The sequence below is a fragment of the Gymnogyps californianus genome, chromosome 28 (genome assembly GCF_018139145.2).
Source record: "Gymnogyps californianus isolate 813 chromosome 28, ASM1813914v2, whole genome shotgun sequence".
Classification (NCBI taxonomy): Eukaryota; Metazoa; Chordata; class Aves; order Accipitriformes; family Cathartidae; genus Gymnogyps; species Gymnogyps californianus.
The window spans coordinates 3,738,255-3,766,155 of NC_059498.1; the positions used below are offsets into that span (position 1 = coordinate 3,738,255).

The 27,901-nt window shown below is 53.2% G+C and overlaps 1 protein-coding gene across 1 annotated transcript; it reads left to right on the forward strand.

Annotated features, from left to right (window-relative positions):
* Window positions 1-27,411, forward strand: CRHR1 (corticotropin releasing hormone receptor 1). Its single transcript, XM_050911807.1, has 13 exons — window positions 1-42; window positions 8,494-8,578; window positions 17,620-17,739; window positions 18,988-19,073; window positions 20,175-20,281; window positions 20,684-20,804; window positions 21,072-21,225; window positions 21,475-21,535; window positions 22,436-22,508; window positions 23,681-23,766; window positions 25,565-25,700; window positions 25,903-25,944; window positions 27,197-27,411. Exons 1-13 carry the CDS (start codon window positions 1-3, stop codon window positions 27,335-27,337), a joined length of 1,254 nt encoding a protein of 417 aa, XP_050767764.1. The 3' UTR covers window positions 27,338-27,411.
* The last annotated feature ends 490 nt before the right edge of the window (window positions 27,412-27,901 follow it).

Below are 27,901 nucleotides of genomic sequence, written 5' to 3' on the forward strand. Positions count from 1 at the left end.
ATGGTGCCCAGCCTACGTCCTGCCCTCCTCCTCCTCCTGCAGGTAAGATGCTTTTAAGTCCTCTTCTCCCAGAAGGGCCCTTCTGCCTTCCTCCCCATCACCCCTCCGCACCCTGCACCACTCGCTTTCTCCGCAATGACTTTTCCATTTCTTTGAAGGAAGGGAAAAGTAAAAGGAGAAACCGCTACACAAAGGGCCCTCAGGAGAATTCCTCCAGTCGAGGCACAGGGGCTTGGCGAGACCTCACGATGCCCAAAACCTGGCGGGGAGGGGGCTGGAGTCAGTGAAAGGATCATTAAAGGGGGGGAGACTTGCAGCCAGGTCCTCCCGAGCGCAGCTCAGCTCTCCCCACCTTACACCTCCCAGTGAAACCAGCTGCCACCAGTTTCCCTTAGGCTGCTGAGAGGGGGCGGCAGCTCCGGATGGGGACAACACAAATGCAATGCCTGATTGTACCCCCCTTAATTGATTTTCTAAAGAAACTTCTCCTTTCCCCCCCACCCGCAAAGCACAAGACTTCTCTCTCTAAATTGCTCGCTATGGAACTGTAGCCACTGCTAATTTTGCAGCTCTGCACAAAATGCAAATGCTTTGTCAGAAGCAATATTCCTCCTCCCCGAGGGCTCATCAAGAAAGGAAATGTTCCCAGCCCAAAGCATGTTTAAATCCCAAACCCTGGGGAAATGAGGAGACAAAAAGGGTTCCAGTGACATCTTGAACATTATTTGAACAAACCTATGTAGGCAGTTAAACAAAATGATCAGGTTTTTGATTAAACCTCTGTGTCAAAGAAGGTTAAAAGAAAAAATTTGCCTGGCTCTCTGCGAAATGCTGTCTCAGTGGCCCAGTTGTGACTGCAGAGTTAAAACGGCAGAAAAAGCGGAGGGTCAGCCCTCCCCGTTAGCACCATTGCGGTTTGTACCCCACGGGCTGGTTTCTCACTGTGCATCGCCGGCGGTAAGAGCAGGGAGGAGCATTTAGCTGCACCTTTGGGATAGGAAAGCTCTCACCTAAGTGATGAGAAGAGCTGATATGCACCAGGCGACCTTCTTGCCAAGTTGGTGTTGCTTTTAAAAGCTCCTCTTCGGAGCAGCTGCTTTCTCCTGTAACTGCACACCCCTAATCCTGTTTTATAGGAGCTCTTCTGCGGTTATATTCCCCGGTTCAGGTTTTGTTTGGTTCCGATGTAAGAAATGAAGGTGAGACAGGGCAGGATCTCTTTCCCCAGCCCAAGTCCTCCTTGGCCAATATGTGGGGACACCATTGGCAAAGCCGCAGACCCAGTGCAATAGGGGCAGGGTCTGAGATGGGGACAGCCCAGCGAGCATGCCAGCTCCCGATAGCTACTGTGCGAGCAAAACGTGATCAGAAAAAAAGCACAAAGGTGCCGAGACACAGCTCCCATCCTCTGCTAAACCTCCTCAGGCTCGGGGGTTTCCCTAGCCATCCCTAGGTGTTCCCCAAGGATGGTCTCCTTGTGAAGACGGGGGGCTAAATCCTCAAAAAGCTTCCAGAGTTTGAGAGCAAAACCACCCCTGCGCTGGGGCTGGGACCAGGAGGGAGTCACGAAAACCAGCCCAAGCAAAGAGAAGTCTCTCCCAGCCAGCTCCAAAACGAAACACCCAATCTACAAAACACTCCTTTGCAGTCAAACTATCTATTTTTTCTTATAAATTTATGCATTCAAAATTCAGACCCTTTTCTAGCACAGTCCCAACCCTCTCCTGGGGACAGCATGGGCTAAAGGACCATGAAACTCCAGCCTTAAATGAGCACGTCCCTGCAGCCAGGCGTACCCACAGCAGCGTCCAGCCTGCGAGTGCAGAGACCTGCAGCAGTCCAGCTCCAACGGAGAGCTCAGCAGGGGCAAATCTCCCCTGCTTGGGCAAATTTTGCAGCCTGCCGATCCCTGGGCTGCACAGCTAAGTTGTTCCCCGTGCATCTGGCCAGCAGCTCCAGTTTAACATCGATTTGTCCACCTTGCCTTGCTGGGTAGATGTCCCTCGGGGGGTTGGACAGACAGACCAGGAGACAGGCAGCCAAACTTCCTGCAAAATGCTCCCTGGCGCCCTGCAAGTCATTTAAACAAACTAAACAAGTGGTTAAAAAGAAACAGTTCACCTGCAGCTTTGTCAGGAACTGATGACATTTCTGGGGCTGATAGAACTGTTTGCAAAAGCATTTGATGAAAAACCAGAGTTTGATGCTGAGGGTGGGGTAGTTCCCCCTCTCCCTTGATCAGCTCCAGCAGCAATAAGGCCAAAAACCAGACCCCTTCGCTGCTCAAATCCTTGCCTAAGATGCGGAGCTGCAGCAGCAGGACACGCTGACTCTGGGGATCTCTTCCAATCCTCGCTTTCCTTAAAAGCCGGAGTTGATTCAGTGTGTATGAAATCATCCCCGTGGTTTCGCATCTCCAGTGAAGAAGTGAATAGAAATGGCACAGCCTGTTCCCAGAATAGCTGCTCTATCGCCACAGGATGAATATATAGAAATACGATGAGAATAGCCTGCGCAGCCGGCTCAACCCTGCCCTGAAATATAGCTCTGCTCACCAGAAATCCTGCACAGGGCTGGCCCAGAAGTTTGTTGCGAGCGACGAGCTCAAGCTGAGGTCCGAGCCTGCAGCATTTAGAGAGGCTGCATCTGTGGTTTTATCTTGGAGAACAGTATTTGGACCCAAAGAAAAGCACAAATCATTAGCATGGGCTTCCCTCAACAAACGGAGCCCAGGAGCCGTTGTCCAATGCCTGAGAGCTGTCATTCACGAGCGGGTGGCTCTTTCTGAAGATGGTATAACATACCTGGAGGCCCATCTATTGTTTTTCCTTTTTTCCCCTAGTATTTTGAGCTAACAGAAGAGACCCTCCTTCTCCGCAGAGTGTCCTGCTTTATCCATGAGTCACCCACCCAGAAGCAATCGCCTCCATTCAGATGGCAGAGGGCAAAGGGTGTTGGTCTTTTGCAGACCATAGTCCCTCTTCCACCCTGAAATCCTGTACTATTCACCCTGGAAAGGCAACGGCAGATGCAGCTTTGGTGTGGCCAAGCTTTCCCTAGCTGTGAATGCAGATAAATGGGAGGAAAATTATAGGTGAATTAAATGGTGGATGTTCAGCCCAGGGTATGACCCTAAAAAGGTGATGGGTGAAGGAGGGGGCTTGGGGAAGCCGAGATGTGGGTCTTGGGAGGCAGCTGGGGAAAACAAATCTCCAACCCCGAAGTGAAAATATCTGTGAGTGCACGTGGGTCCCACATGTACAATCTGCAGGAGAGTTTAATACAACCACCTTAGAAAAGCAGCCCTCCCCTGTGCTCGTGTCCATCACTCCAACACTTCTTTAGCAGCCTTTGCTCTGGCAAATCCGGATGCCACAGGAGCCGCTTTGATTCATGCAGTGTCCCCTTCCCCAGCTTGTTTGTGCCTTTAGCTTTCAACATCCGAATGCTGTTATTCTTTTTTTAACCTGTCCCCAAAAATGCATGCCCCTTTTGATAAATAAACAAAATTGGAATTATTTATGGCAAGCAAGAGAGACCAGAGCTTAATCCAGGAAAACCCTTAATTGCTCATAAATCAGGTTTTACAGGGCATTCATTTAGCCCTGATTGATATTCTTTTGTTAGGATCTGCATCCAGCATGCTCAGAGAGAGACTCCAAACAGAATAAATACTCACACCAAAGCCTCTGACTACACACAACGGCGGCTGGCCCTCTAATATGGCTAAATTCATAAATTCACAGATTTTAATGCCAGATGGAAGCGTTCTCACTGCCTGCTCTTCCCCCCGAGTAACATCAGCCACAGAAAATCCCCCTGTGGTTCTTGCTTTGAGCCTCGTTCTGCTGCCTGCGCTTTGCCTTGACGCTAGCGGGGCTTCTGATGTGGCTTTGCACAGAAGTAAGTGAAGGAGCAACAGGGCGCTTGTTAGTAAAGCGGGGGTCTCGGAGAAACCTTGAGCTCAGGGGGTGGCAAAGAGGGTCATTGTCAGGGCTAAGGCAGGGGCTTGTAGAAGGAGTCCTTCATGGGCCAGACGCTCCCTGGGGGTTTCATTTGTGGCTTGGACTGGGGATGGGACTTATCCAAGTGAAAGCCCTCAAGGTGGAGGTGGTAAGAAGCTCACCAGCTGCAGAAGACGATGCCGGGAAGTCAGAGGAGACAAGGGCAAAGGGATCCCCCCGCAGCGGAGTGAAGGCAGGGGACAGGGGGGCTGGGCAGCAGGGGCTGGAGGCACCCTGGCCACCTTCAAGCACAATTGAGGGGGCAGCTCTGTCGATCAGGCTTTTCAAGGCCACCTCCAGCCTATGGCTGTGGTGTTGGCAAGACGTGCTGCTCCGTGCCCTTCCTTCCTGCGCCGCTGATGTTGCTCTGCCATCCGAGGGTGGCATCCAGCTCTTTTAACATTCACTGGTGTATTTAGCATCCAAAGTCTGGCACCTTTTTCTGCAGGCTCAGGGCCAAGAGCAGGCTCAATCCCAGCCTAACACCCCGAGGAACCTCAGCGAAGGTCCAGGGCAGAGACTGTGCTCAGCCCTTCCCCTGCCCATGGGTCCCAGGAGGTCTTTCTTCTTCCACACCAAGTGTTGCAGGGGACAGCAAGCCCAGCCAAGCCGGGGAGCAGAACTGATGGGTGAGACAGGTCCCTACAGCAAGGATGACCCCAGGGTGGCTGGTGTTGACCCCCCTCCCAGGGAGGTCTCAGTGGCCATCACCATCCATCAGTCCCGCTGACCTCTCCAGCTTTGTGCAAAGCCACTGGCTCACACTGCTTCATCCTGCTAATCACTCCGCTCTCCAATTACAGCCCTGTCGGCACTGGAAAACCCAAGCCCCATCTTAGATTGCTAATTAGGCTACGAGCCATCTATCTCGCCGCTCAGAGCTGTCAGCCCTTCCTGCCACGCAGATCCGATCTTGTTTGAGGCAATAAGATATCAAGGGGGGACAAGCCTGTCTCTGGGTAGTACGGTGCGGGGGGTTGATGTTTGACTTGAATGTGAATATATTAATTAGTATCTGTGGATTGCTTTGGAGAGGGAAAGCACTGCAGGGGGACATTAATTCCTAATTGTTATTAATTGAATTTTGCTGCTAGGTCAGTGGCAGGTCACAGAGACTGACGCCATGCCTGTGTGTGTGTGTGTGTGTGATTTTGCTGCTCACACCCATACCAGCAGCGAGACCCCCAGCCTCCTCGTGCCGAAGAGCTGACACTGTCTCAGCCTGCTGTGCTGCATCTCCTGGCCCAGGGAACCTGCCACCCTGTGCCCCTCACGGGCACAGAGAATGGCTCCGAAAACCCCAGTGGCATTGCATCAGGACACGGCTAGTGGGTCCAGGTAGGAGCGACCTGCCCCACGTGGTGCAGCACAGCCTGAGCGACCTTAGGCAAGTGGTACTCGGTGCCTCAGTTTCCCTTCTGGGACAGCCTTGGCTTGGTGGGTGGTGGGACACCGACTGCAGCTGGTGTTTGCTGTGTGTGGGATGCAGTAAACACTGGAGCGGCGTCAGGTTTTGGTGTCTGAGCCGTGCAACGAGGACTGGCGGGGGCCGGCTGATCCCACTGCAGGAAACGTGGGGGCAAAAGGAAGGAGCTTGCTGCTCTGTGAGGTCCGAGGTTAACCCAGCACCATCGGCGTCTGCTGCGATGCCTCCCCGGGTGTGAAACAGAGACGTTAGCAGAGCCTGGAGGGGAGCTGGGCGGATGCTGAGGCAACGTCAGTGGAGCCATTGGTGGCTCCTGATGGAGGAGAAGCTGCTGCCAGCGTGGGGCCTCATGGGGCCCATGCAGCTCCCAGCAGAACCATCGTCCCCATGGGAGCAACTCCCTGGGCTGACCAGGACCTCTGTGCAAAGCCGCTGCTTCTAGAAAAGCAGACTGCTTTTCTTCCTTGTGCAGCTGAACGCTCAGCTGAAGCTCTCCAGGATTTTGGCAGTCTGAGAGAGGTTGCGGAGGTGTTCTTCACTGCAGAGCATGATTTGCTGTAGCCTATGTCAAAGCAGGGCCAGGAGGGCAGAGGGACACGGCCCCTCTCTGGCCTGAGCACAACCCACCGCCGTTTCGGGGCTGTTGAGGCATGCTTGGCTCCAGCCTTGCCAGGCTGGGACCTGCTGGGCACCATGTGGCATCTTACGGCAGCGATGCTCTGGCAGGCGAAGCCCTTCATGGACGGAGCTTTGACCTATTCTCTCTGCAAAGCCTGGGGAGGGGTTAAAGTAACCCGCAAAGGGCAAAACAGACGAGAGCCCGACCGTCAGGGTACCAGATCAGGATGCTTTTTGGCTTGTGCAAATCCACCTGCAGCTCCCACCTTCCCCAGCTTATCCCCCTCAAGCTGGGGCTGACGGGAGTGGGAAAAAACCTCTGCCTCTGTCAAGAGCATTGGCCACATTGCGGTGAGACAAGACTCAGAGCCTGGTAAAAAAGCTGTTAGGGTTTGTTGTGTTTCGGGGAACCTTTTTTTTCTTTCTTTCTTCCTTCCGTAGCTGTTTCAGCTCATTTACAAAGCCTGCAAAGAGCCAGAGACTGCACTCCATCCATACCCCCCTCTAGCTGTAGCTTGGTCCATGTTGCTGCTCAGTGCCAAGACCTCTCCCTGTGTCTGGAAGGAGAACGGGCACTGCCAGGCAGGAGCAGGCTGCGATTAGGAGAAACACATCCAATTAACACTTGAGAGCCTGTTCAGGTAGGCAAACCATCCCGGCCCTTTCTGGGAGGAACCCTTTTGTCCCAGCTACCCGTGCAAAGAGCCACCAGGTCTGGCGGGCACCAGGTGTGGGCATCAACGCAGAGGGGAGCTGACCCCGCTACACCTCACTTACCCCACGTCTGGAGTTTGGGTGGTCTCAGCTTTCAGCAAAGAGATCCAGGAGGTGCCCGGCTCCTTCCTGCAGGACCAGCACAACAGGAGCTCCATGCAGCGCCCGCGCTCGGGGCAGGGTTTTGCTGCCGGATCCCCTGTGCCATCTGGAGCAGTCATAACAAGGAAGCTATTCTCAGCTCCATTTATATGTCTGCCTGACATCTCTCTTGCTGTCAAAACCAGCTTCCCAAGACAGTAAATAGTTGTTTGGAAAAGAGCAAGTGGGTGCTGAGATTGTCTCCGTGTCTGAATAAATCCTGCTAATGCTTTGGTAAGGTGCAGGGGATTGCTGGGTGTGCCAGCAAGAGCAGCCAGTGTTTATACGGCGAAAGGGCAAGAGCAGGACTGTCTTCTCCCCACCCAGAGCAGTTTTGAAGGTAAATGGCACTCGGGAGGAGAGGTCAGGCGCTAGGGACCAGCCTGGCCAGTGGGGAAGGCAGAGGTTCTTGTTCGTTGTATTGGCTCAGTACATGACGGCATCCGAGCCCACCATCCTGGGGAGCTGGGAGCTTGCTTGTAAGTAGAGGAGGCTGCAGCATCTCCTGCCTCCAGGCTCAGGTTTGAGCTTCCCAAGGGATCTGTATGTGCTTGTATTTCAGGGCACGGCTCTGCCATTCAATCAGTCAGCAGTGAGCTTTCCTCCAAGGGGTTTGGTCAGTCTTTGCAGGGCAGGCTTAGGGTGAGAGAAGTGGAGTTCAGCCTCATCCACCGTTGGCATTCGTCCCCTGAGCAGGGGGGATCAGCCCATGTCACTGTGTCACCCGTCTCGGAGCCAGAGGAGAAAGTGGGCAGCTGCTGTGGTAGAAATCTATGTGTTTTGCAAAACAGCAGGTCCCCTCCTTCCCCCGCCTGCCTCCCTGGCGAGCCTTGGGTCTAACAGCACCGTCCCTCTGCCATCTTCCGCTTGCAATTGCCTTCCTTGGTTTTAGTTTCCCCAAACTCCTGCAAAGGCACAATAATTCAGTAGCAGCTTTTCCAAAATAGCTCCCCATGCAGATGGAGTCGATGGCTTTCAATCACAGCAGAGCTGCAGAGCCGCCCAGGAGCTGCTCTGGAGAAGGAATGGGATAGATCCTGGTCAATGCTTCCCAATGCAATGGGAATGTCAGTGTTTGCAGACAAGCCTTTCTCCTGAAAAAAGCCTTTAGCCAGACCCGGTTGACTGTGGATCAGATCTCCTTAAGGACGTGTGTTAACATCTTCCCACTGACAGCTTACAAGGCTGTGATTTTAATAAGGTATTGAAAATCTGAGCGTGGTGTCAGGCTCATCATGTTTCCCCTCTCTGCTCTCAGGATACAAAGATGCTAAAACTAAAGCTCTGCGACCTGGCAGGGGCTGTGCAGGGCTGCAGTCTGGTTTGCTGAGGGGGATATTTGGGGCAGGAGAGGACTGGGGGGTGGGAAACACAGCAGACAGCATCAGTCCCACAGCCCCAGGCTGGATAAGCCCAGCTCCTCCAGGCTGGGAAACCCATCCTGCAAATGGGTACGTGTCCATCGTGTAGCTTTGGGGGACAAGCTCAGATCTGACCCACCTACTGCCGTGTCCGAGGAGGGATTGGGGGCTGGGGAAGCAGCACATTGCACATATAACCCTGCCTGTGGTCTGCTCTCTCCCCATGCAGGCGTTTCTCCTCTGGGATAGCCCAGTTGCAGCCTCCGTCCAAGAGCAGTACTGCGAGAGCCTGCTGCCTGTCACCAACCACACGGGTGAGTGTCCTGCGTCCCCAGCCCACCCTAGCCATCCCCAGGGGACCCCAGTGGCAGGGATGGCTGGAAGAGGGTGTACGGGGGTGCCTCTGGGCTGATCTGCAGCTGCCTGGCTCCTTTTTGCAGGGAGGTGGGCTGTGCTGAGGCTGCGTTGCAGCCCCATGCTGGCTGCTGCAGCAGCCTTTTTGCAGGGTGACAGTTGAGGCAGGTAGAAGATGCAGAGCTCAGGAGAGCTAAAAATAGAGAAAATAAATGTCTGTTGGGCTGGGCTCGAGGGGGAGGTAGGCAAAGAGACATCTGCCCGGCCCCTGCTCTCGTGCTGCCCACTCTCTGCCATGCCCAGGGACACTTCGTCCCCTATGTCCATCCCCTTCTGCCATCCCCCTGCCCAGGGGTGACAACTGGAGGTTGTGACTTTCTGCGGAGACCACATCACCAGTGCAGTGTGGCCACCATGTGCTCAGGGCTCGGCCACCCTCCGTCCCCCAGCGCTCCTAGATGTGTGCCATTGAGCACTTTGGGAGGCCACCAGCCACGAGTTGCTTCTGGGGACATGGCCATGGCCAGGGCTGGCTCAGCCGAGCTGGGTGAGACCAGCAGGGTCATGGGCAGCTCACTCCTACTCAACATGTGTACATGGGTTTGCATCCAACCGGGTCAGGCCCAAGATGTGTTTGTGCCAAAACTGGCTTTTAGCCTATATTCAAGACGTGACTTGGATGTCACCTCAGCAGTGACAGGTCTGGTTCAGTGACAGGTTTTGGGGGAGGAAAGGTGGCTGAGGGAGAGGAGCTCACAGGGACAAGGAGAAAAGTCCTCCCCAGCTCAGGGATGCTGCAGAGTTCATTTTCACATGATTGAATGAAGACGAGAGCAGGCACCAAGCAATTGCCCAGCTTGCCCCGGTCCCTGCTGCTCAGAGCAGCTCTCTCCATCAGGGTGACGGATGGCCACGGAGGCCCGGCGCTGATGGATGGCTGCCCGCCACCCGGCTCCCATTAACAGCAGCATTAAAAACTCCTTCTTAAAAAATTACAGCTTGGCACCAGCTGATTCAGTGCCTGGCCGAACCCAGGCCACCACGGCCCTGCAAGGAGCATCCCCAGAGCATCCCCAGCCCAAGAAATGGAGGCAGAAAGCTGAGGGAGAGCAAGGTTGCCAGTGGAAATGGAAATGCCTGTGTGTCTCTGGCCTGAGCACGGTGCAGACAAGAAACGTGGTCATCACTCATGTGCTTTGCTCCCTGAAGGCTTCATCACTCTGCTTGGCAAGGTGGTTGTCCTTGGCCATGTTAGGCTGTGATAAATGGCGTTTTTTTTTCTTCTTACTCACCTCCTCTGGTGCAACATGTGTCCAGCTCTGTGGGCTCTGACCCACAGAAGCACCGGCCAAGCACCCCAGGACCCTCTTGCGATGCCCGGACCAGCTGGTGGCATCACCCAGGGCAGCAGGCAGGTCCCAGAGCCTCCCCGTGCCCAGCTCATGGCCTTTGCCACCCGCTGCTGGAATCTCCTGAGCCCAGGGGAGAGGGCAGAGAGCGGGGAGAACTTCTGCCACGTCTTTGCATATGGATATGCCCTGCGATCGCCGCCACCCTCAATCAGTGGGTGCTGCTTTCTGCAAGGATTGGGCTTTGCTCAGTAGGGATTTATTAGCATGAATCCAAGTAGGATTTAGTGCACCTCAGTGCCCATCACCCTGGGACAGGGGAGCACAACATGTCAGGCTTCGGATTTGCAAAATCTCCAGCGCCTCCGTGCATCTGACCCGTCATCCCTGAGCAACTCATTAATTTGGGATGGGGCTGGTGCACATGAGAGCCGCTTCCAGCTCGAGGAGGGGGCTTACAACAAGAGGTAGAGATTAGACTGTCTTATGTCTGCTGCTTGGTAAATGGAGCTCTGCGCCAGCCCTCATCCTTGGGGTCCATTTAAGCCCTGCCTGATTCAGGCAGCAATTCCTAGGGAGGGATATTTACAAAACTGGAAACTTTGCTTTGAGGCTATTTAACATGAAGAGTTGTTAGGATGACGCTAATGAGAATTGCAGCGAGGCCGTGAGACTTAATTTGTTAATGTCTGCATAACCCTTGGGAAATGGCACATGCCGACAACACGAGCCCAGCGGTCCTCCAGCGCGCGGCTCGGCAGGGCATCAGTTGGATGCACAGAGGGGCCCTGCCTCGTGCCTATGTGCAGCATCCCTCCTCTGAAAAATAGCCCAGCGTGGGCTCTCCTCCTCTCTCGGGTCACCAGTCCCTTCATTATTTAATCTCACACTTTTTAATGAGGATGCATGGCTGGACAGTGATATCACCAGGGCGCCAGCACTCTCGGAGGCACATGCACTGAGCTGGAAAGATCTCTGCTCACAGCAGTGTGGTGGAGACAGAGCTGGGGTGATGCTCATCAGGTTCACGGGGTGCAGGCGTTGCAAGCAAACCCTCATGCCAGGAAGCGGAGCAGCTGAGCCCCACCGAGCTCCCTTGTCCTGCCCTCTTAGCAGCATTGATTTACCCGTCTTCCTCTAAGCACACCATCCCCAACGCAGGGCGATGTCCCTTGGCATTCAGGCTCCCTGCACAGGCGTGATGGTCCGACCTGATATTTTAGGTATGCGTCAAAAATACCTCTTCGGTGAGCCCCTGATTCTGGCCAGTGCTGGGACACGTGGGCATCCATGCACAATTGGCCACTGCATCAGAAAGGCTGCTTTCCTCAGTAGCAGTGAATATTTTCTCCTCCAAGCAGAAACCATATCAGGCTGGACTTGAGGTCAACGTGGTGCATTAGGAAAGTCGGGTCAGCTGCACCCCCAAACACCTGGAAGCCAAGAAATTCCCAGATTAGGCTTGAGAAGGAATGCAGCAAGGATCAGCATCCCTTGTCCGGAGTGGATAGGTGTCCGTCCCAAGGGCTTCCAGCCTACAGATTGCCTCAGACCGCGAATTTGTCTTCCTGATGATTTCAGCTCCTCCGGGGTCTGTGCGCAGCTGCTTCTCGCCTCACCCTGCCACGAAGCCCGTCAGGGAGGGACAAGGTCATTTCACCCATCGGGGCAAAGCATCCCCCTGCAGCTGCAGGGCTGCTTCCCATCGTGGCACTTCCCTCGGGAAGGAAGGGGGAATCTGAGCAGATGGGAAAGCCTCTTCCTAATTAATAGATGAGGCTTTTCCAAAGCAGCCCAGCAGAAAGCACTCGAGCAGAGCGAGCTCGGAGCGCTCACAGGGTTGTTTTGCCGTTCGTAGCGTTCACGCTTGGATCAGCCCAAGGAGTTGGCACCCAGTTGCTAATAGCCCCGGCTGGTCCTGGCTGCACGATTCACTCCTTTCAGCTGTTAAACTGGTATCACAATAAATTGTTATCCTCAATCCCGTGTGTGTGCTCAGGAGAGAGAGAGGGGAGCACAGCTGATTCCTTCCCAGGAAAGAAATGTTTCCTGCCACTGCAAGTTCACCTAAAGCAAAGGAAAATGACACCAAAGCTAGGCAGAACTGAATAGAAATATCTTTTTTTTTTTTAACTGGAGGTCTTTTCAAGGAGAAGAAGGGAGTGTAGCTTTGCGTTTAAATAAAGCAAATCAAGTTGGTCCAGATATAGCAGAAGCCTGTGGCTGAGAAGCACAGGAGAGCAGTGAGCGATGAGAGCATTCACTTCGCAGGCACTTTATCAAACAGGTTTGGAAACACGTTTCACAGCAGGTGACAGTTTGACCAAGAGACTTTCCACCCGCTCCAGCTCAGCTCCCCAAACCACTGACGCTGCTCCAGCAGTCCCTTCTCGTGCTGCTGTTGTTTCATTCACTCACTGACTCCCCTGGGGAGAGACTGGAATTTAAATTCATAAAGGTCAAATTAACAACATCAGTGCCTCTTTTCCCTTCAGCCTCATTGGCATCTCTCCCACCAAGGCAGAAATACTAAAAAAGGAGCTGAGCAGGGGCTAAAGAGGCAGCAATGAGTCCTGGCAGGGACTTAGCACCGAGGGAGAGCAGTGATACTGGGGCAGGTTTGGGAACCAAAAAACGTGAACTCACCTCTATGGAAAATCATAGTGGTTTAAGTGTATACTAGTATCAATAAAGCCATTCTGCTCCATCATCTAGGAAATAGGGATGGGAATAGAAACTTGCTTATATTCATAGATTTTATTGTAGTGGAGGAGGGAAGAAGGTGATGAGGTTTTCTGGTAGGAAACAGTGTCCTGGCACATCTCAGCGTGAGCAGCGGCTACGGCAGTACTTTGGACTGGATGCAGTAAAATCATTGCCAGCTACCCTGTTCAGTTGTAGCCAAACTAGAAGCCTTTCCTAGGGAAACTCTGCCAGCAAGGGATTATGCTTCTTTGCTCACCCACCAGCAAAGCCCAGCCAATACCAGGGAATAAACCACTTGCTGCTACCCTTAGTAATAACACAACTCCAACCACTCCACGGGTCATATCAGGAGAACAAGATGTGCCCCAAACACAACCCACTACATTATATATTCAATAAATATATATGCTCCACAGAAGCTGTACATGGATCAGTCTTAAGTGAGCAGATGCATCAAATACTGATGGCAGAAGCTGGGTTTGATGCCTCTTATTTATTCTTCTCCAGAATAGCAGCAAAGACCCAAGGGGACAGTCAATGATGGTAAATAGCAACAAGCTGAAAATTCATTACAAAAGCACTTTGCTATCGTAACTCTTAATTAGCCTGTGTAATTATCTTACATTGAGGATCCTGGAACTTGAATGCTTGAGAAGATTGCTGGGGATTTGGGGACTGGACTCTTACAAAGATAAATAGAAACACCCAATGCCACCAAAAGCAGTGCTGGAGGTAGAATGTGAGCAAGGATCTAAGTATTTTGAGACAACCACAGTTGCTCCCAGCCGTATTGAGTACCCAACCCTGACTCCCAGGGAAGGCGACCAGCTCCACCACCCCAATTTCAACCCCATGTTACCATAAATTGTCCCCCAGTGCCATTTCCCTCAGTGTCTCAAGGTGTTACTCAAGCATTTAGCACCTGAGTGGCTCCGCAGCTGGGATCGAGCCACCCCTCCTTGGCACATCAGCGCCTTGAAATAAAAGCATCCCCCCAAAGGCCCTTGCTTTGGGGCAATAAGGTGTGAAATGGCTCCTTCTGCTCCACCAGTGTGATGGAGCTGCCCGGGAGGGACAAACAAGCTTTTGTGCGCTGGCTGCAGCGAGTATATTTTGATTAGATGTGGAGATGAAGCCCTGATTACCAAATGCAAATGCTGCAGCAGGGACACCCTCAAGGAGCCAGAGGCTTCAGCCTGCTCAAGAGGCAGCAGCAGCAATGCAGTCACCGAGGACATCAGGGATGGACAGAGATAATTGTGCTTGAGTAAGAGCTCAGGACAGGGAGAGATATGAGCTAACACCTTTCAGCTGTTACTCAGCCTCTAGATAAATAACCCCATCACTCCCAACCACCAGAATGAGCCTGTGATTCAGATTTCCATCATCTCTCCTGGCCCCTTTGCATTGCACAAGGGGAGAGAGGCTTCGCCCTTCGAGCAGCCGTAGAGTTTCTGGGGGCACAGCAGCAAGCTAGGATGCTGCGCTGGTGCATAGCTTTGCCCAGTGTGAGATGAGGACGTGTTTACCAGCATGGTTATATCAGCACAACCTTCGCTTTAGTCCTCTTCATACTATCCTAGCAATGGTTTGATGGTACAATAACACTTCAGACCTCCTGGCATCAGCTCAAGAGCACCGTGGCCACACATCTGGTGGTGCTGGCCCAGGATAAACATGCTCCATCCTCTTTAAATTTGCTCAAAATCTTTTGGCAGATTCGCTGGGACTGGAGAGCTTTACGCTGCCAGGCTTCACAGCGCTGCGTGGCTTTAGCTTGGAGCCATCTCAGGGGCCTCTGTGAGTGGTGGAAGCAGGCTGGAGAAGGATGTTTTATATAAACAGGAGGGATATTGCTATAGTTATCTTGAGACAGTTATTGTGATATAGTTGTCTCAGTGTAAGTCCCTGGACAGGCACTTTTTTTTCTTCAGAAGAAAGGAAATGCTTTATATTGCTTCAAAGCAGCACAACTCAAAGGAAACAGGGTGAGAAGGGATTGGAGTGACTTCCCCTGTGCCACATTCCCCGTCTCAAAGCGGGACCAGCTCCTTCCTACCCCAAATGCCATGTTTCTGGGTGGGAGGGAGCCAAATCAGGGGGACTGGGCGCAGGTAGGAAATTCATTGACCTTTCTTGCTGTAAAGCTGCAACGACCAAAACTGTCTGTGCAGCCAACGGCGCTGAGAAAGCTGGAGCAGACGTCTGCAGAACCTGGGAGAATAATCCCCCTGCAAATACGGATCGGCCGCAAAGCAGATATGAAAGCATTTAGCATTGATACATATAATTTCCATGCTAAACAGTGCTCTAAATGCTGGGAGCCGTGTGCCACTGGGGAGCAGCTGGAGCAGACGTTCCTGGACGCCGCAGCCCTCACGGCACTCTTTGCCTTCGCTCTTTTACTTAACCCTTCCCCAGCAGGAGATTTTTCTTCTTCCCTATATGCTGGAGACAGCAGAAAGAGCAGCATCTGCTTTCTGTAGCTTTTCTTCATCAAGCATTTTTCAGTGTGAGCCCGGGAAAAATATTACAGCCATCCACGAGATTAAAAACTGGTGGGACAGACCTCAAAATGCTGCCTACAGCGGTGCTGGGGTGAAGCCTGCTGTGCACAGGGTGAAGTCCCAGGAGCTTTCTACAGCCTGGCTGAGCCTGACCTCTGCTCACCCGCCTGCAGCCCCCAAGCCTGAATGTCACCCCACACCACAACCCCAACCCATGGGACGAGGAGAGGGCTGAGCTCCTGGTGATGCTGCTCCGCTTTCACCCTGCATCCCTGCCGTGGTGGGACTGCAAGACCCAGCCAGTCGGTTTGTCATCTGGTGGGTGTCCTTTGCACTTTAATGGGAGTGCCAAGCAGCATTAAATCAAGTGCCATGGAGATATTAAATCCAGACTTGAGCAGACGTAGAACAGAACGATGTCACCTTTGTCTGACCACATCATTTCCATGAATCTATCTTGGTTTTGGTTATTAATGGCAGTGCTGTGGTTTTGTTTTACTGATGGAGAGTACCGTTGCTGCCATCGCTGCCGCTCTCTGGCTCTGCTGACTTTTAATTACCGAGTCTTCCTGCTTGTCCTCCCTGAGCAGTCTGCATCTGTGCCCCAGCACAGCCCCTGGGATGCAGGAGGGAAACTGAGGCATGAGGGGATGGGGAGAAAACGGAGTTTGTGCTCAGCCCCACTGGTCACAGGGAGGATTTTCGACAACTGCATGAGCTGCTCTGGGCATTAACACTGTGCAAGCCCCATTTTTCTGTGCAGGATTATTCCAAGTGAAGCTTTTCCTATTCCAGATATTCAAGCAGCTTCTCACCTGGGTGGATTCCCAGGTGGCTAACAGGGAGAGCACTTGCAATTTAACTTTGTCCTTAGTTGAAGCAATTACCGGTTGTCTTTTCTCTACCTGGATGAATATTATCATAAAATTTTAAACAGGGACTTCATTTTCTGTGACCCTCTATTTCTCTGTCAAATTTGAGTCAAAACAACTAAGGAGCTCAACAAATGCTAATGGCTGCAGATAAGCGCAGACATGCACACTACACGTGATTAAATGCACCTCGTTTCCTAAGAAATACAGGCTTAAAACAGTTAACTTAAAGTGAAAGGTGCCGCAGCAACCATACACATTAGCAAAGCTAAAAGCAAAGGTCATCATTAAAATTAATTTCTCACTACAAGCTATGGAATGCCGAAGGTAACACTCACCACGCTGTGATGCTTCCCCAGTTCACGTGCTTGGAAGTTGTTTTCCCTTGCAAAGGTGTTTGAAGAAAACCCTCCTTTTCTTTGCACTGAAAATTTGCTCTGAGAACATCCCAAGAAACCAAGGAGCCAATTTTTCAGATAATCAGTGAAAACAAATATTGCCCCGTGAAAACCTTCATCATCTTAATAACGCGGTATTTTGGGGTTTTTGTTCAGTCACTCTTTAGCCAGCTCCATCCATAGGAAGTTTCAGGAAAGGCATTCACATAACAACTATCAAGTCCGGGTGGAGAGGAAACGCTGTGTTCTCGCACCCAGAGAGCTGTGAATTGGGGTGGTTTGTCTTAGGAAATGGCAATGCCTGCCTCTGCGCCGGCAGCACAAACATCTCTGGTACCCAGGAGTGGTTGGCACTGAACTCTGCCCCTTCCAGGCTCTGCTGCCCATCCATCTGCTGCCTGTCAAGGATTGTATTACATGGATATTACAGCCGTTGTGCTTCCTACCTCACTTTGAGATGCAGCTAGGACGTATTTAGCTACAGTACATGTTGTTCTAAATATACACAAATTATACATAAAAAAGCCTGCAATCTGGCCTACCTAATGCCTACGTTAGCACACTTGTGTAGCTGGGAAAAGCGCACAAGTCCTGCTTGAAATCTGAAATAGCAGCAGCAGACTTGGAGTTTTCTTCCCGGGAAAGGCTGGAAGAGACCAACGGGAATGGCTAGGAAGCAGATCTTGCAGCCAGGAGGTGTGAGAGGGTTGGAGAAGCTCTGAGGAGCGTCCCACCAGCACCAGGCTGGAGTCACCACTGGGAAGGAGAAAATCTGGCTCATTGCTGGCTGTTGCGGGGCTGCATGCCAAAGTTGTGGTTGAAGAAAGGAGCAGAGCTGGAAGACCGGGGCCAGGGAACGCCAAGCTGACTTGGGAAGCCAGGTCAGAAAACCAGGCTTGTGCCAGAACTGGGCTTAACCTAGGTGCTCAGACAGGACCAGGGCAATAGTCATGGCCAGGATGGATCAACCAGCCCTTGGGGAGTCTTGGCACAGACCCTGTTTGGTGTCTGCCATGAGGTTTTTCTGGGGGCTGAGCTTGCAGCGACCCATCAGCTCAGCCAGGACTGCAGCTCCAGCTCTCTGGGCAAACCTTGACCCTTCAATGGCCTGGAGGTGGCCCACGGTGGCCCACAGACCTCCACTAACCCTCTACCCTTTTTCCCCACAGGTCCCCAGTGCAACGCCTCGGTAGATCTGATCGGCACGTGTTGGCCCCGGAGTGCGGTGGGACAGCTGGTAGCTCGCCCCTGCCCCGAATATTTCTATGGCGTGCGGTACAACACCACGAGTAAGATGAGCAACACTGGTGGGGACATGGTGGATGCGGGGTGGGGGAGTTCCGAGAGCCACGTGCATTAGGGGCTGCAGGGGCACAAGTGACAATACATCTCTGAGTACAGAGTTCGTTGTGGGGCTCTGTGGGATCCATCAACCAAAAAAGAAAAAAGCCTTCCTATCCCAAATTTTAGGGAGGATGATTTCACAGCAGCAGCTTTATAAGCAGATCCTCCTGGACGTGCCCCTGTGAAGGAGGAGAGGGCTGATGTCCCCATCTTGGGGACAGGGGAAGAGGAGTGAGCCTGCCCTGCTAGTGGAGGTGGCACAGAGGTCTGCAACCCCCAGCTGAGCAAGGACTGAGGGACCTTGCGGCTCATCCCCTCCTGGCACGGGTGACTGCGTTGTCACTGCTAATGACATGCTGCGAGCAGGGGACAAAGCAAAGGCACTTGAAAAGTGCCCAAAGCCTTTCCTACCACACGGTTGAGCTTCTGACCACCCAAGCCCTGCTTCTGATGAAACAAACATCTTGCTTCCCACAAAAAACATCAATTTTTCCGTCCCACACCTTTTTGCCGCAGTGGAAGATCGCATGCATACGGCTCCTGCTTTGTGGTGCCTCTCATGCCGTTGCAGGAGTCTCTTTGCATTAATCCATACTTGTGCCTGCCTAAGAGCCATCCCCATCCCTGTCCCATCCCATCGCCCTGATGAGGCTCACCGTCTCTCCCGTTAATAGCAGAAGCCCAGCATGGCCCCAGTGCTGGCATCACGCCGGTGCTGACGCTAATCGGAGACTGCTCCGGGGCTGTCGCAGCCGTTCCTTCCCAATTAGCCTTGCCACTCGCCATCCTTGCTGGGAGGCAAAGAAAGCTCCTAACGCAGGGAGAGAAGTGAAAACTTCACGCTGCCTTTGCAGCAGGATGGCACGTGATTGCTCAAGCAAATGGCACAGAGGAGGGGAAAAGGAGAATCGAACTCGTGCTGCTTCCACTGCATCTCAGTGGTGGGAGGCGTCAGGGTCCCCCAGCACCGAGGGGCAGAGCTGGTGCACACCCAAAGCCCTTGAGTGGGTCTGAAATGTTCTGGGGATTTTGGTCCTGCAATTGCAACCAAGGCAGCATCCCAGCTGGCTTCAAAGCAGAAGATGCCACTGGCTTGATGCCAGTGACCCCTGCATTCGTGAAAATCATCAGGTCACATCTTCGTGCCCATCCCCACGCACCGTTAACCCTTCGACGGGCTCCCTCTCTTTCAGATAATGGCTACAGGGAGTGCCTCGCTAACGGGAGCTGGGCAGCAAGGGTCAACTATTCCCAGTGCCAGGAGATCCTCAGCGAAGAGGTAGGATCTTGGTAGCCCCTCAGCCGGGCTCTTGACAGGATGATGAGGGACAGACAATGGAGTTTTGAAGGGCAACAGCATCCAGGTCAGGAATGGCCCAAGGGAGCTGTGGGCTGGGCATGCAGCAGCATCCCAGATATAAGGTTGCATGCAGCATATATGACCCCTTTCTTGATTTGCATTTTCATTCTTGGCCGAACATAAAGCCATGCCTGTTTCCTTCCCTGTTAAAAATCCAAGAGGATTTGCAATGCGAAGTCTCCTGGCTCCAGGGCCACAGGGTGCAGATCAGCATGCCCTCCAGCCCCACTGCCCTCTTCTAGCTCCCTCCTGACACAAGCACTCAGTGCAAACCCTGTCCCTCCCTGCTGGCAATGAAATAAAGGAGATGTTTAGGAAGCTGAAAGGGATAAAAAAAAGGGGACCAAGAATTACAAGCCCCTGAGTAGGTCAAGCCACCCCTCAGAGCAGAGGAGGAGAGATACAGGCTCTTCATTTGCAGTTGATACCACCTCTGGTATTTAAGATGCTGACATCTCTTGCCAGGAATGGTTTTCTCACTCAGTTAATTACTAATTCACAGGTTGGATGAGTGCCTAACAGCAGGAGCAATCAATTAATTTAATTATCACTCACACCTTCCCGAGATCCCCTGCTCCCTCTGCCCAAATTCATCCCAGCCTCTCAGCTGCCCCCAGGGCAATGGGGAATGAACTGAGACATCAGATGTCATGTTGCCAGTGAGCTCGGCTGAATTACAGCAGGATTTCCCCAGACAACGGGTTGGGGATGTCCCAGCGCTGAGTAGGGGTGATGTAGGGGCAGCAACCAGGAGCTGCCCTGGCATGGGTAGGGTATGAAATGCTTGAGCCCTTTGCAGGGTCAGATTGGTGCCTCTCCTGTCCACGTTAGCCCCATCCAACCACCTGCATCCCCTTCCAGCCCCATCTCCACTGTCCTGCGCCAGGTGGGCTCCAGTTGCTTTCTGAAAAAGGACCCAAATTTTGCAGTGCAGCTCTCAGAGGTGATGTGGTGGAGGAGGTGGGTTTGTGGTGGTACCTGGGGCTGCTGCTGATCCCCTCCCCATCTTCCCCCCACCAGAAGAGGAGCAAGCTGCACTACCACGTTGCCATCATCATCAACTACCTGGGGCACTGTGTCTCGCTGGGGGCCCTCCTCGTGGCCTTCGTCCTCTTCATGCGCCTGCGGTGAGTGACCTGACCTGCTGCTGTGTTCCTGCTGGGGGGACGAGCTCAGAGAGGTCACCCCACGGCCCACAGGCTGGGGATGGACCCAGCCCCTGTGTTTTGCCATATCCTCCCCTACGGCCATTGCTCTCCAGTCTGGAGGGATCATGCCTATCTCAAGGTTATTTTCCTCCTGCTGCTTTTTTAAAGCACTTGGTTATGGAGGCAGAGGGTCCTCCTTGGTGCCTTGCACCTCCTGGCCTTGGTCCTGCCCACTTCACCCAGGGCATGGCCCCAGCAGCTCACCCTTGGGGTCCCAACAAAGACATTCAGCTCCACAAACAGCCTTGTCCCCCAGCCCATACATGGCCGGCCCCCAGACGCCCACCATGTTCTGATGGTCCCTTGTCATTCCCTCTCCAGGAGCATCCGGTGCCTGAGGAACATCATCCACTGGAACCTGATCACAGCCTTCATCCTACGCAACGCCACGTGGTTCGTGGTGCAGCTCACAATGAACCCAGAGGTGCACGAGAGCAATGTGGTAGGTACAGCTCTGCCGGGCAGCCAGTCTGAGCCCAGCCCCGAGCGGCTGGCGTCTGTGGGGAGCTTGAGGATCCTAAAGATGAGGCCACAAAAGCAGCTTGAGGGGCCAAATAGGGCTGCCGGGTGGTTGGAGGACAACCCAGGCTTATGAGAAACGTGGGTTTAATTGGTCTGCTTGGGTCTGTGTTGCTCTGTGCATGTTTCACCACTGTAATACAGAGCTCTGCTCTTCACCCTGCATGTCTCCTCCTAACCCCCTTGGCAGGTCTGGTGCCGCTTGGTCACTGCCGCCTACAATTACTTCCACGTCACCAACTTTTTCTGGATGTTTGGCGAGGGCTGCTACCTGCACACAGCCATTGTGCTCACCTACTCCACGGACAAGCTCCGCAAGTGGATGTTCATCTGCATCGGCTGGTGTAAGTACTAGGATTTCCCCTTCACGCACCAAGTACCCAGGGTTTTAGTGATGGGTGATGCCCACCTCCATCCTCTGCTCCAGGTCTTCTTGCACTCAAACAGCTGTGAAAAGGCTGCCAGGAGCAGATGGGATTTGCACGGCCATATCATCTCACCCAGTGGTTTGCCCTGTGTGAGAAAATCCCTGTTACAGCATGATTTTGTGGCAACATTGCCCCCCTGAGACTCATCTGTGTGTTCATCTGCAGGTATCCCCTTTCCCATCATCGTCGCCTGGGCCATTGGGAAGCTCTACTATGACAACGAGAAGTGAGCCTGATTGATTGCTCTCATTCCCCATTCTCCTTTCTATCCCAGCTCCCCAGAGAACAGTTGTGCCAGGGGCTGTGGCAGGCATGAATTCTGCCTGGAAGGGCTGACAAGAGGCAGGGTACATGGAAAGGGTGGGAGGAAAAAAAAGATAATATTCTTCCATTCTTTCTTTTATCCCACCGTTAGGCGCTCTGCTGCACGAGCCCTGCCTGCAGCCGCCTGCTGCTGGCTGCCTTTTGCTCCTCAAAGGGCAAATGAGATTTTTAAGGGGGAAAAGGTGAGATTAAGCCACAACTCCTACCATGTGTTTGCTAAATGGAGCTGGGTTTTAATCTACCAGCAGAGATATAAACTACCACCACCTGAGCCATTTTCACAGAGACTTGCTAATGGAGGTCTTAACAGGCACTTGAGAGTTCATCACGCGGACTGGGAAGTTAAAAGGAGCCCATTTAGATGAATGGCAGCTTGTCTTGTTTTTCAGTGCTAGTTTTGCCCCCTGACTTCAGCAGCCCTGTGCTACACACGCAGGCACAGCACCGATTTAACAAAACCCAACAAGGTGCTCCCAGGACATGGATACGCCTGTGTGAGCTCCCGCCGGGTTCGCTGGGGACAGAGCCAACCCAGACCTGTGTGTGTGTAAGATCATCCCTGCTTATCCTACAATAACCAGTTCCCACATCCATATGGAGCCCATAAACACCCCCACAAGCCCCCGTGCACCTGCATACACCGGGTTCCCGGGGAAGCTATTCCATAGTGGCTACAGCAGTTTAAGTTGTAGTGCTTTCACCCTATGGACAGTGACTTACAGAGATTGTGCATGGACAGGAGTAAATCCAGGCGACTCACACTGCAGGCTTGTCCCTGACACCACTTGTCCTTGCCTCGCAGGTGCTGGTTTGGGAAGCGAGCGGGAGTTTATACCGACTACATTTACCAAGGCCCCATGATCCTGGTGCTTCTGGTAAGAGCAAAGTGACCTTGCTTCCTAAATATAGGGTCCTTCCCGTCTGCACGTGGGATAAGGCTGTTCCTGAACAGGGTCTTGCCCCCTCCCGTAGCTTTGCCCTGCTGCAGCTGGTTATGCTGCCCGCAGCAGCAATGCCGCTCGCCCTGCAAGCCTGGCTCCCCTCACCAAAACTGCACCTTCGGCAAATTTGAGCACCTAACCCGCAACAAGAAATAGCGTGCATGAATCCTGCTGGCTTGGGATGGGCTAGGAAGGGAGCCTGGAGACCTCACTATGATAGGGATGCTCCCATTAGCAGACTCCCACATGCATCAGTAAGTCTCTCCATCCCTGCCCTGGCACTATTTGGGTGCAAGTGGGTGCTTTGCCAAGCATTTGCAGAAGCCTGGGTACCTCAGCTCCACTCCCTGATCCGCATCACTTTGCTCCCAGCCCTTGGCTGAGCAGCGATGCTTGAACCAGGGGTCATATGGAGCATCATTTGCTGGGGCTTTGCCCTTTTGGGAAGGGACAAAGAAGAGCAGTGATGGCAAGTCACAAGCAGCAGTGCCAGGGGTCCAACCTGTGTTTGCAGGGGGAAAGCTGTGCACAAGGTCCCACAGCTTTTCCTCCCTCCTTGCCCAATGCTAAGAAAACCCAAGGGAGTACTAATCACCAGCCCTGACCAGCCTCACTGAATAATTGAGCCTGCTTCTCATTTCCCAGCCCGTCAGGTAGCCAGACCACTCCTAATTTGTGTCAATTGTGCTCAGCTCCCAGTGCCGCCTTCCTGCGCCCTCATTAGCGGTTTGGCAGCTGGGAAAGCAGCCAAGCAGCTCCTTGCTGTGATGGCAGCTACTCTCCTCCCCAAATCCCTTCGGCTGCCTTATATTCCTCCTCCCCTTCCAACTTTTCCACCTTCAGCCCTTTCTCTAACGCTTGCCCTTCCTCACCAATCTCCCGGTGTGCCCTGCTGCCCCGCTCCCTTGAACAAACACCTAAATCTTATTGCTGAAGTGCTTTAAAAACAATAAATGCAGATGTCCTGTTCCAGTGCATGGAAGGCAATAGATCAGGTTCCAGAGGAAACATTCCCATTTCCCCTGGCACGGCCCATTGCCTCTGCTGAGGAAATGGGAGGAAATGTTGGGCGAGCAGACACTAACCAGGTGCCCTCTTCCTTCCAGATCAACTTCATCTTTCTGTTCAACATCGTCCGAATCCTCATGACGAAGCTCCGAGCTTCAACCACGTCGGAGACGATCCAGTACCGGTAAGAGCGTGAGCAACCCTGCGAAAAGCAGACGTAGAAACTGCATTAGCGTTATGGGGGATAGGAACAGCCCCATCAGCCAAGTGTCAAGGGGATGGGAGCATGGAGAGACGTCTAAGAGCACCTCAAATGCTTTTTGGAAATGTGTTGTTGAAAAATCCTGGCCAGTGAGAGCTTTGTGATGGAGAACGCGGATGGCTGGATCTGCCTTCGAAGGGAGTCGTTGGGAGCTGAGTCTCTTTGCAAAAGCCTGTTCTGGTGGGACTCAATCACCTTGCCAGGCTCGGAACTGCAAAGCCTGGCACGGAGGTAAGAATTAAATTGCTGCTTGGCAGCAAAGCAAAGGCCAAGGAAGGAGCAATGAATCAATGCCACCTCAAACACCTCCTCAGGAAGCCGTAAGGAGAAGGCAGCACTCTCGGCAGCACAAGGCAGGAAGATTTAACCCTTCTCTGCTGGGGAATACTTTGCAGACAACTTGGGAGGTGCACGGTCAGAGCAGCTCTCCGAAGTACCTGGAACAGGAGAAGACACCTTGGTCTTCATCAATGTTTCTCTCTGGATCATTTTCTGGGCAGGAATCAGGGAATCTCACTGTATGCTGGGTCAAGAGAAGCAGGTTTGGGGTGGAGGGTGGCTTTTTCAGCTAGGCATGGAAAAATTCAGATGCTATCATTGGGAAATGCCAGCTTTCCTCATCATGGAGTATTGAGCTGGGATGAACGATTCAGCTTGGGGTGAGCAAAGATAAAGGTTATTGAAATAGGCTGGTTGGCCTCAGTCAACAATTTTGAGAGACTTTTGGTTTTCCAGTATTTGCATGATATTGGCAGGGGAAGTTTTTCACCTTTGGGCAGAAGAACATTTTCATTTCCCAGAAACGTTTTGTGGAACAGGAAAACTTGGAGAGTTTGGTAGGTTAAACTGTGCAGTCCTGCTTAAACCAGGCAAGGGACAGCACTGGAGGGCTCCTGCTCACCTTAGATAATGGCTTTTGGTAAAAAAGCTGATGGATCCCCTGCTACCATGGCTGCTCCCCTGGAGAAGCTACACCAGTGCATGTGCTGTCCCATGGTTTGCCAGCCTGAAGATGCTCATGTCCTCGGTTATTTCCAGCTCCTCTGTGCCGTTTGCCAGTTTGGGTCAGTGGCTGTGGCTCTCCTCCGGGTCAGCGATGCAGCACAGTCCCAGGCCCCGTCCCTGCCCAGCCCAGACCTGCCCGCGATGACTTTTCCTGTGTTCAGCTAATGTTGAAATCTGTCCATTAACGGGATCTTTAAGGACTTAAAAAAGTATTGACTTGGCGTTGCTCTTGTCCCCTAATCCAAATGAATGAGACGCCAAGCCCTGATCCTTCCCTCACTCTCTTGTATAAGCACTATTACTTTTCACAAACCGCACTTGTAATCTCATCAAGAAAAGGTATCAAATTAATTAGCTACGTTTTTCATAAACCCATGTTGAAGGGTGTGAATTATTTTACCCTCCTTAATTCCTTTTTAATTGAGCCTTAGATCAGCCAAGCAATCATTTCATGCCAGCTCAAGGTCAGGCCTCCACTCTCCACTGCCCTTTTCTGGATGGAGAAACCACAGAAGGTGCCCAGTGCTCAAACCAGCCCAGGCACTTGGGGATCGCAGTGGAAAACAGCTCAACTCTGCTCCATCCTCCCCGGGTCACTGGTTTGCCCAGACCCAGCCAGACCAGTCCCAGCCGTGCTGGTGCTGGGAGTGGGATGAGGAGAGTCCTTGTGCCCAGGGCTGCACCGCAGCAGCTCAGGTCCATGTCTTCTCCCCAGGAAAGCAGTCAAGGCCACGCTGGTGCTGCTGCCCTTGCTGGGAATCACCTACATGCTGTTCTTTGTCAACCCGGGGGAAGATGAGATCTCCAGGATCGTCTTCATCTACTTCAACTCCTTTCTGGAGTCCTTCCAGGTATGGTCCTCAGCACCAGCTTCTATCCCAGTCCCCCCACCAAGGGATGTGGAGGAGCCCATCCTGGCTGATGCCTCACCCCACTTCTGCCCCCTCCCAAAAACAGACATCCCCAAAGCCCAGGGTTGCTGCAAAGCTCCTGAGCCCGGGGGTGCCTGCTGGCCGTAGCTCTGTGGTCACTCTGCTGCTTGTCTCCTTCCAGGGCTTCTTCGTCTCTGTCTTCTACTGCTTCCTGAACAGCGAGGTGAGCACCGGGGGCTGGGGAGCGCTCAGGGGCTTCTACACCCTTCCTTGCAAGCAGGCGCAAGCTCAGCCCGAGGCTCTGCCCCTGCACAGGGCTTGGAGGGTGCTGGCACCCAATTCCCCAGCTAAAGGCGTTTGCTGATCAGAGTTGGTGCTTTACCTCCAGCTCCAGGCACATCTGCAGCCACAGGCTGTGCCCAGATGGGAATGGCTACTGTTGGTCTCCTCCTTTGGAGGAGGAAAATCCACTGCCGAGAACAGATGCTCTAGGGGTGCACCCGTGTGATTTGGTGCGGCAGAAGAGCCAAGGGTCCCCCCACCCCTGGGAAATCCTTCCCCAGGGTGATCCCCATACACGTGTGGGTACCTGGCACACGGATGAGGGCACCTCCTGGGCTCTGACCCAAAACACAGACAGCAGAAACCAAAGGATGTGAGAGTAGAGGCCAGTCCTGGGGCTGATCATTTGGGCAGCTCTTTCCTCTGCCTCCTCCCAAATGTTCTTGCACCTTTGCTGGCTCAGGAGAGTTTGCCCCAGACAAGCTTGCTTTGTTGTCAAATCATACCTAATTGATGCAGGAGGAAAAGGGACTGGACTACAGCTAGCTGGTGACCCAGGAGCATATCACACCATGCAATTCATGGTCCTTCATTTCTCAATTCCAGCTGGGCTGGCTGGGGATTTCAGTGTTCACCCAACCGCACCGTCTCAGCTGCCTGCATCCAGTGCCCATCTCCCAGGGCCATCCCACACTGCAGTCGATGAAAAGGCATTTCTTCACTATTTAGCTGCCACACAAAGCACTTGGGCTATTGTAGGGTGGAATTAATGTTGAAGAAATGCCACTAGCATGAACCAGACAAGCCATAAAACCTCCCTGACTATCGCTCACACCTCTCCCAGCCCCTTGCAGCATCCGATGCAGCGTGTAAGATGCTGGCTCTCCTGCAGAGCCCCTGCTCAGATTTATTTCTCCCTCTTGTTTCCATTTTGCGCCCAGAGGCACCGTCAACCGGGTTCATCTCTCTTCACAGCTGCAAGGGCTGCGTTTCACCAGCATCGCATCAAACAAGGCTGGGTGCCCTGGGAGGTGACAGGGATTCCCCGGACCCTCCTTGCCCCCAGGGAGCTGAGCAGGGTTTCAGTAGCATTTTTGGTTGAAAGACTGAAGATGAGGATGGCTGGTGCCTCTAAACAACTTTGGATAGCTGCATGGTGACTAAATGTCCCCTCCTCTGTCTCACACCCCCAGGTCCGATCAGCTGTACGGAAGCGGTGGCACCGATGGCAGGACAAGCACTCCATCCGTGCCCGCGTGGCTCGGGCCATGTCCATCCCCACCTCCCCGACCCGCGTCAGCTTCCACAGCATCAAGCAGTCCACGGCCGTCTGAGCTGGGAGCGAGCTGCCGTACGGGATGGGGGAGCCGGCGGCCCCACTGCGTGGGACCCCTGACATGGCACAGCACAGGAGCCAGGTCCTGCCTGCACCCATCAGCCTCGCAGAGGCCGCACAAACTCGCTGCAGCTATGGGAAACCCTACAGAAGCTCCTGTCCCACTTGCTGGGGCAGACCTGTAGGATAGGACAGCTGAGATGCTGCTTTGTCATCTCCCTGGCAGCGGTGTGACCTGCTGGGGTGGCAAAAGGAGCCGGAGGAGCCCGCAGAGGTTGCAGCAGCCTCCCTGACTGCCTCCATCCTGGGCACAATGTCCCATGTCCCATCGCTGCCTCTCTCGTCACTGCTTTGAGGTGACAGGACACCAGGACGTTGCTGGGACAGCTAATGGGGCTAATCCCTTGGGAAGCTGGGTCAGCCTTCCAGTGAGTGCATGCTGGGATGCTGCTGGGGGGGCCAAAGCCCTCTGGGTTGACGGGAGATAGATGGAGAGCCCTGGACTGATTGCAGATGTTGCTTTATGTGGCTATGGTTTTGTACCACTGGGGCTATTTGACCC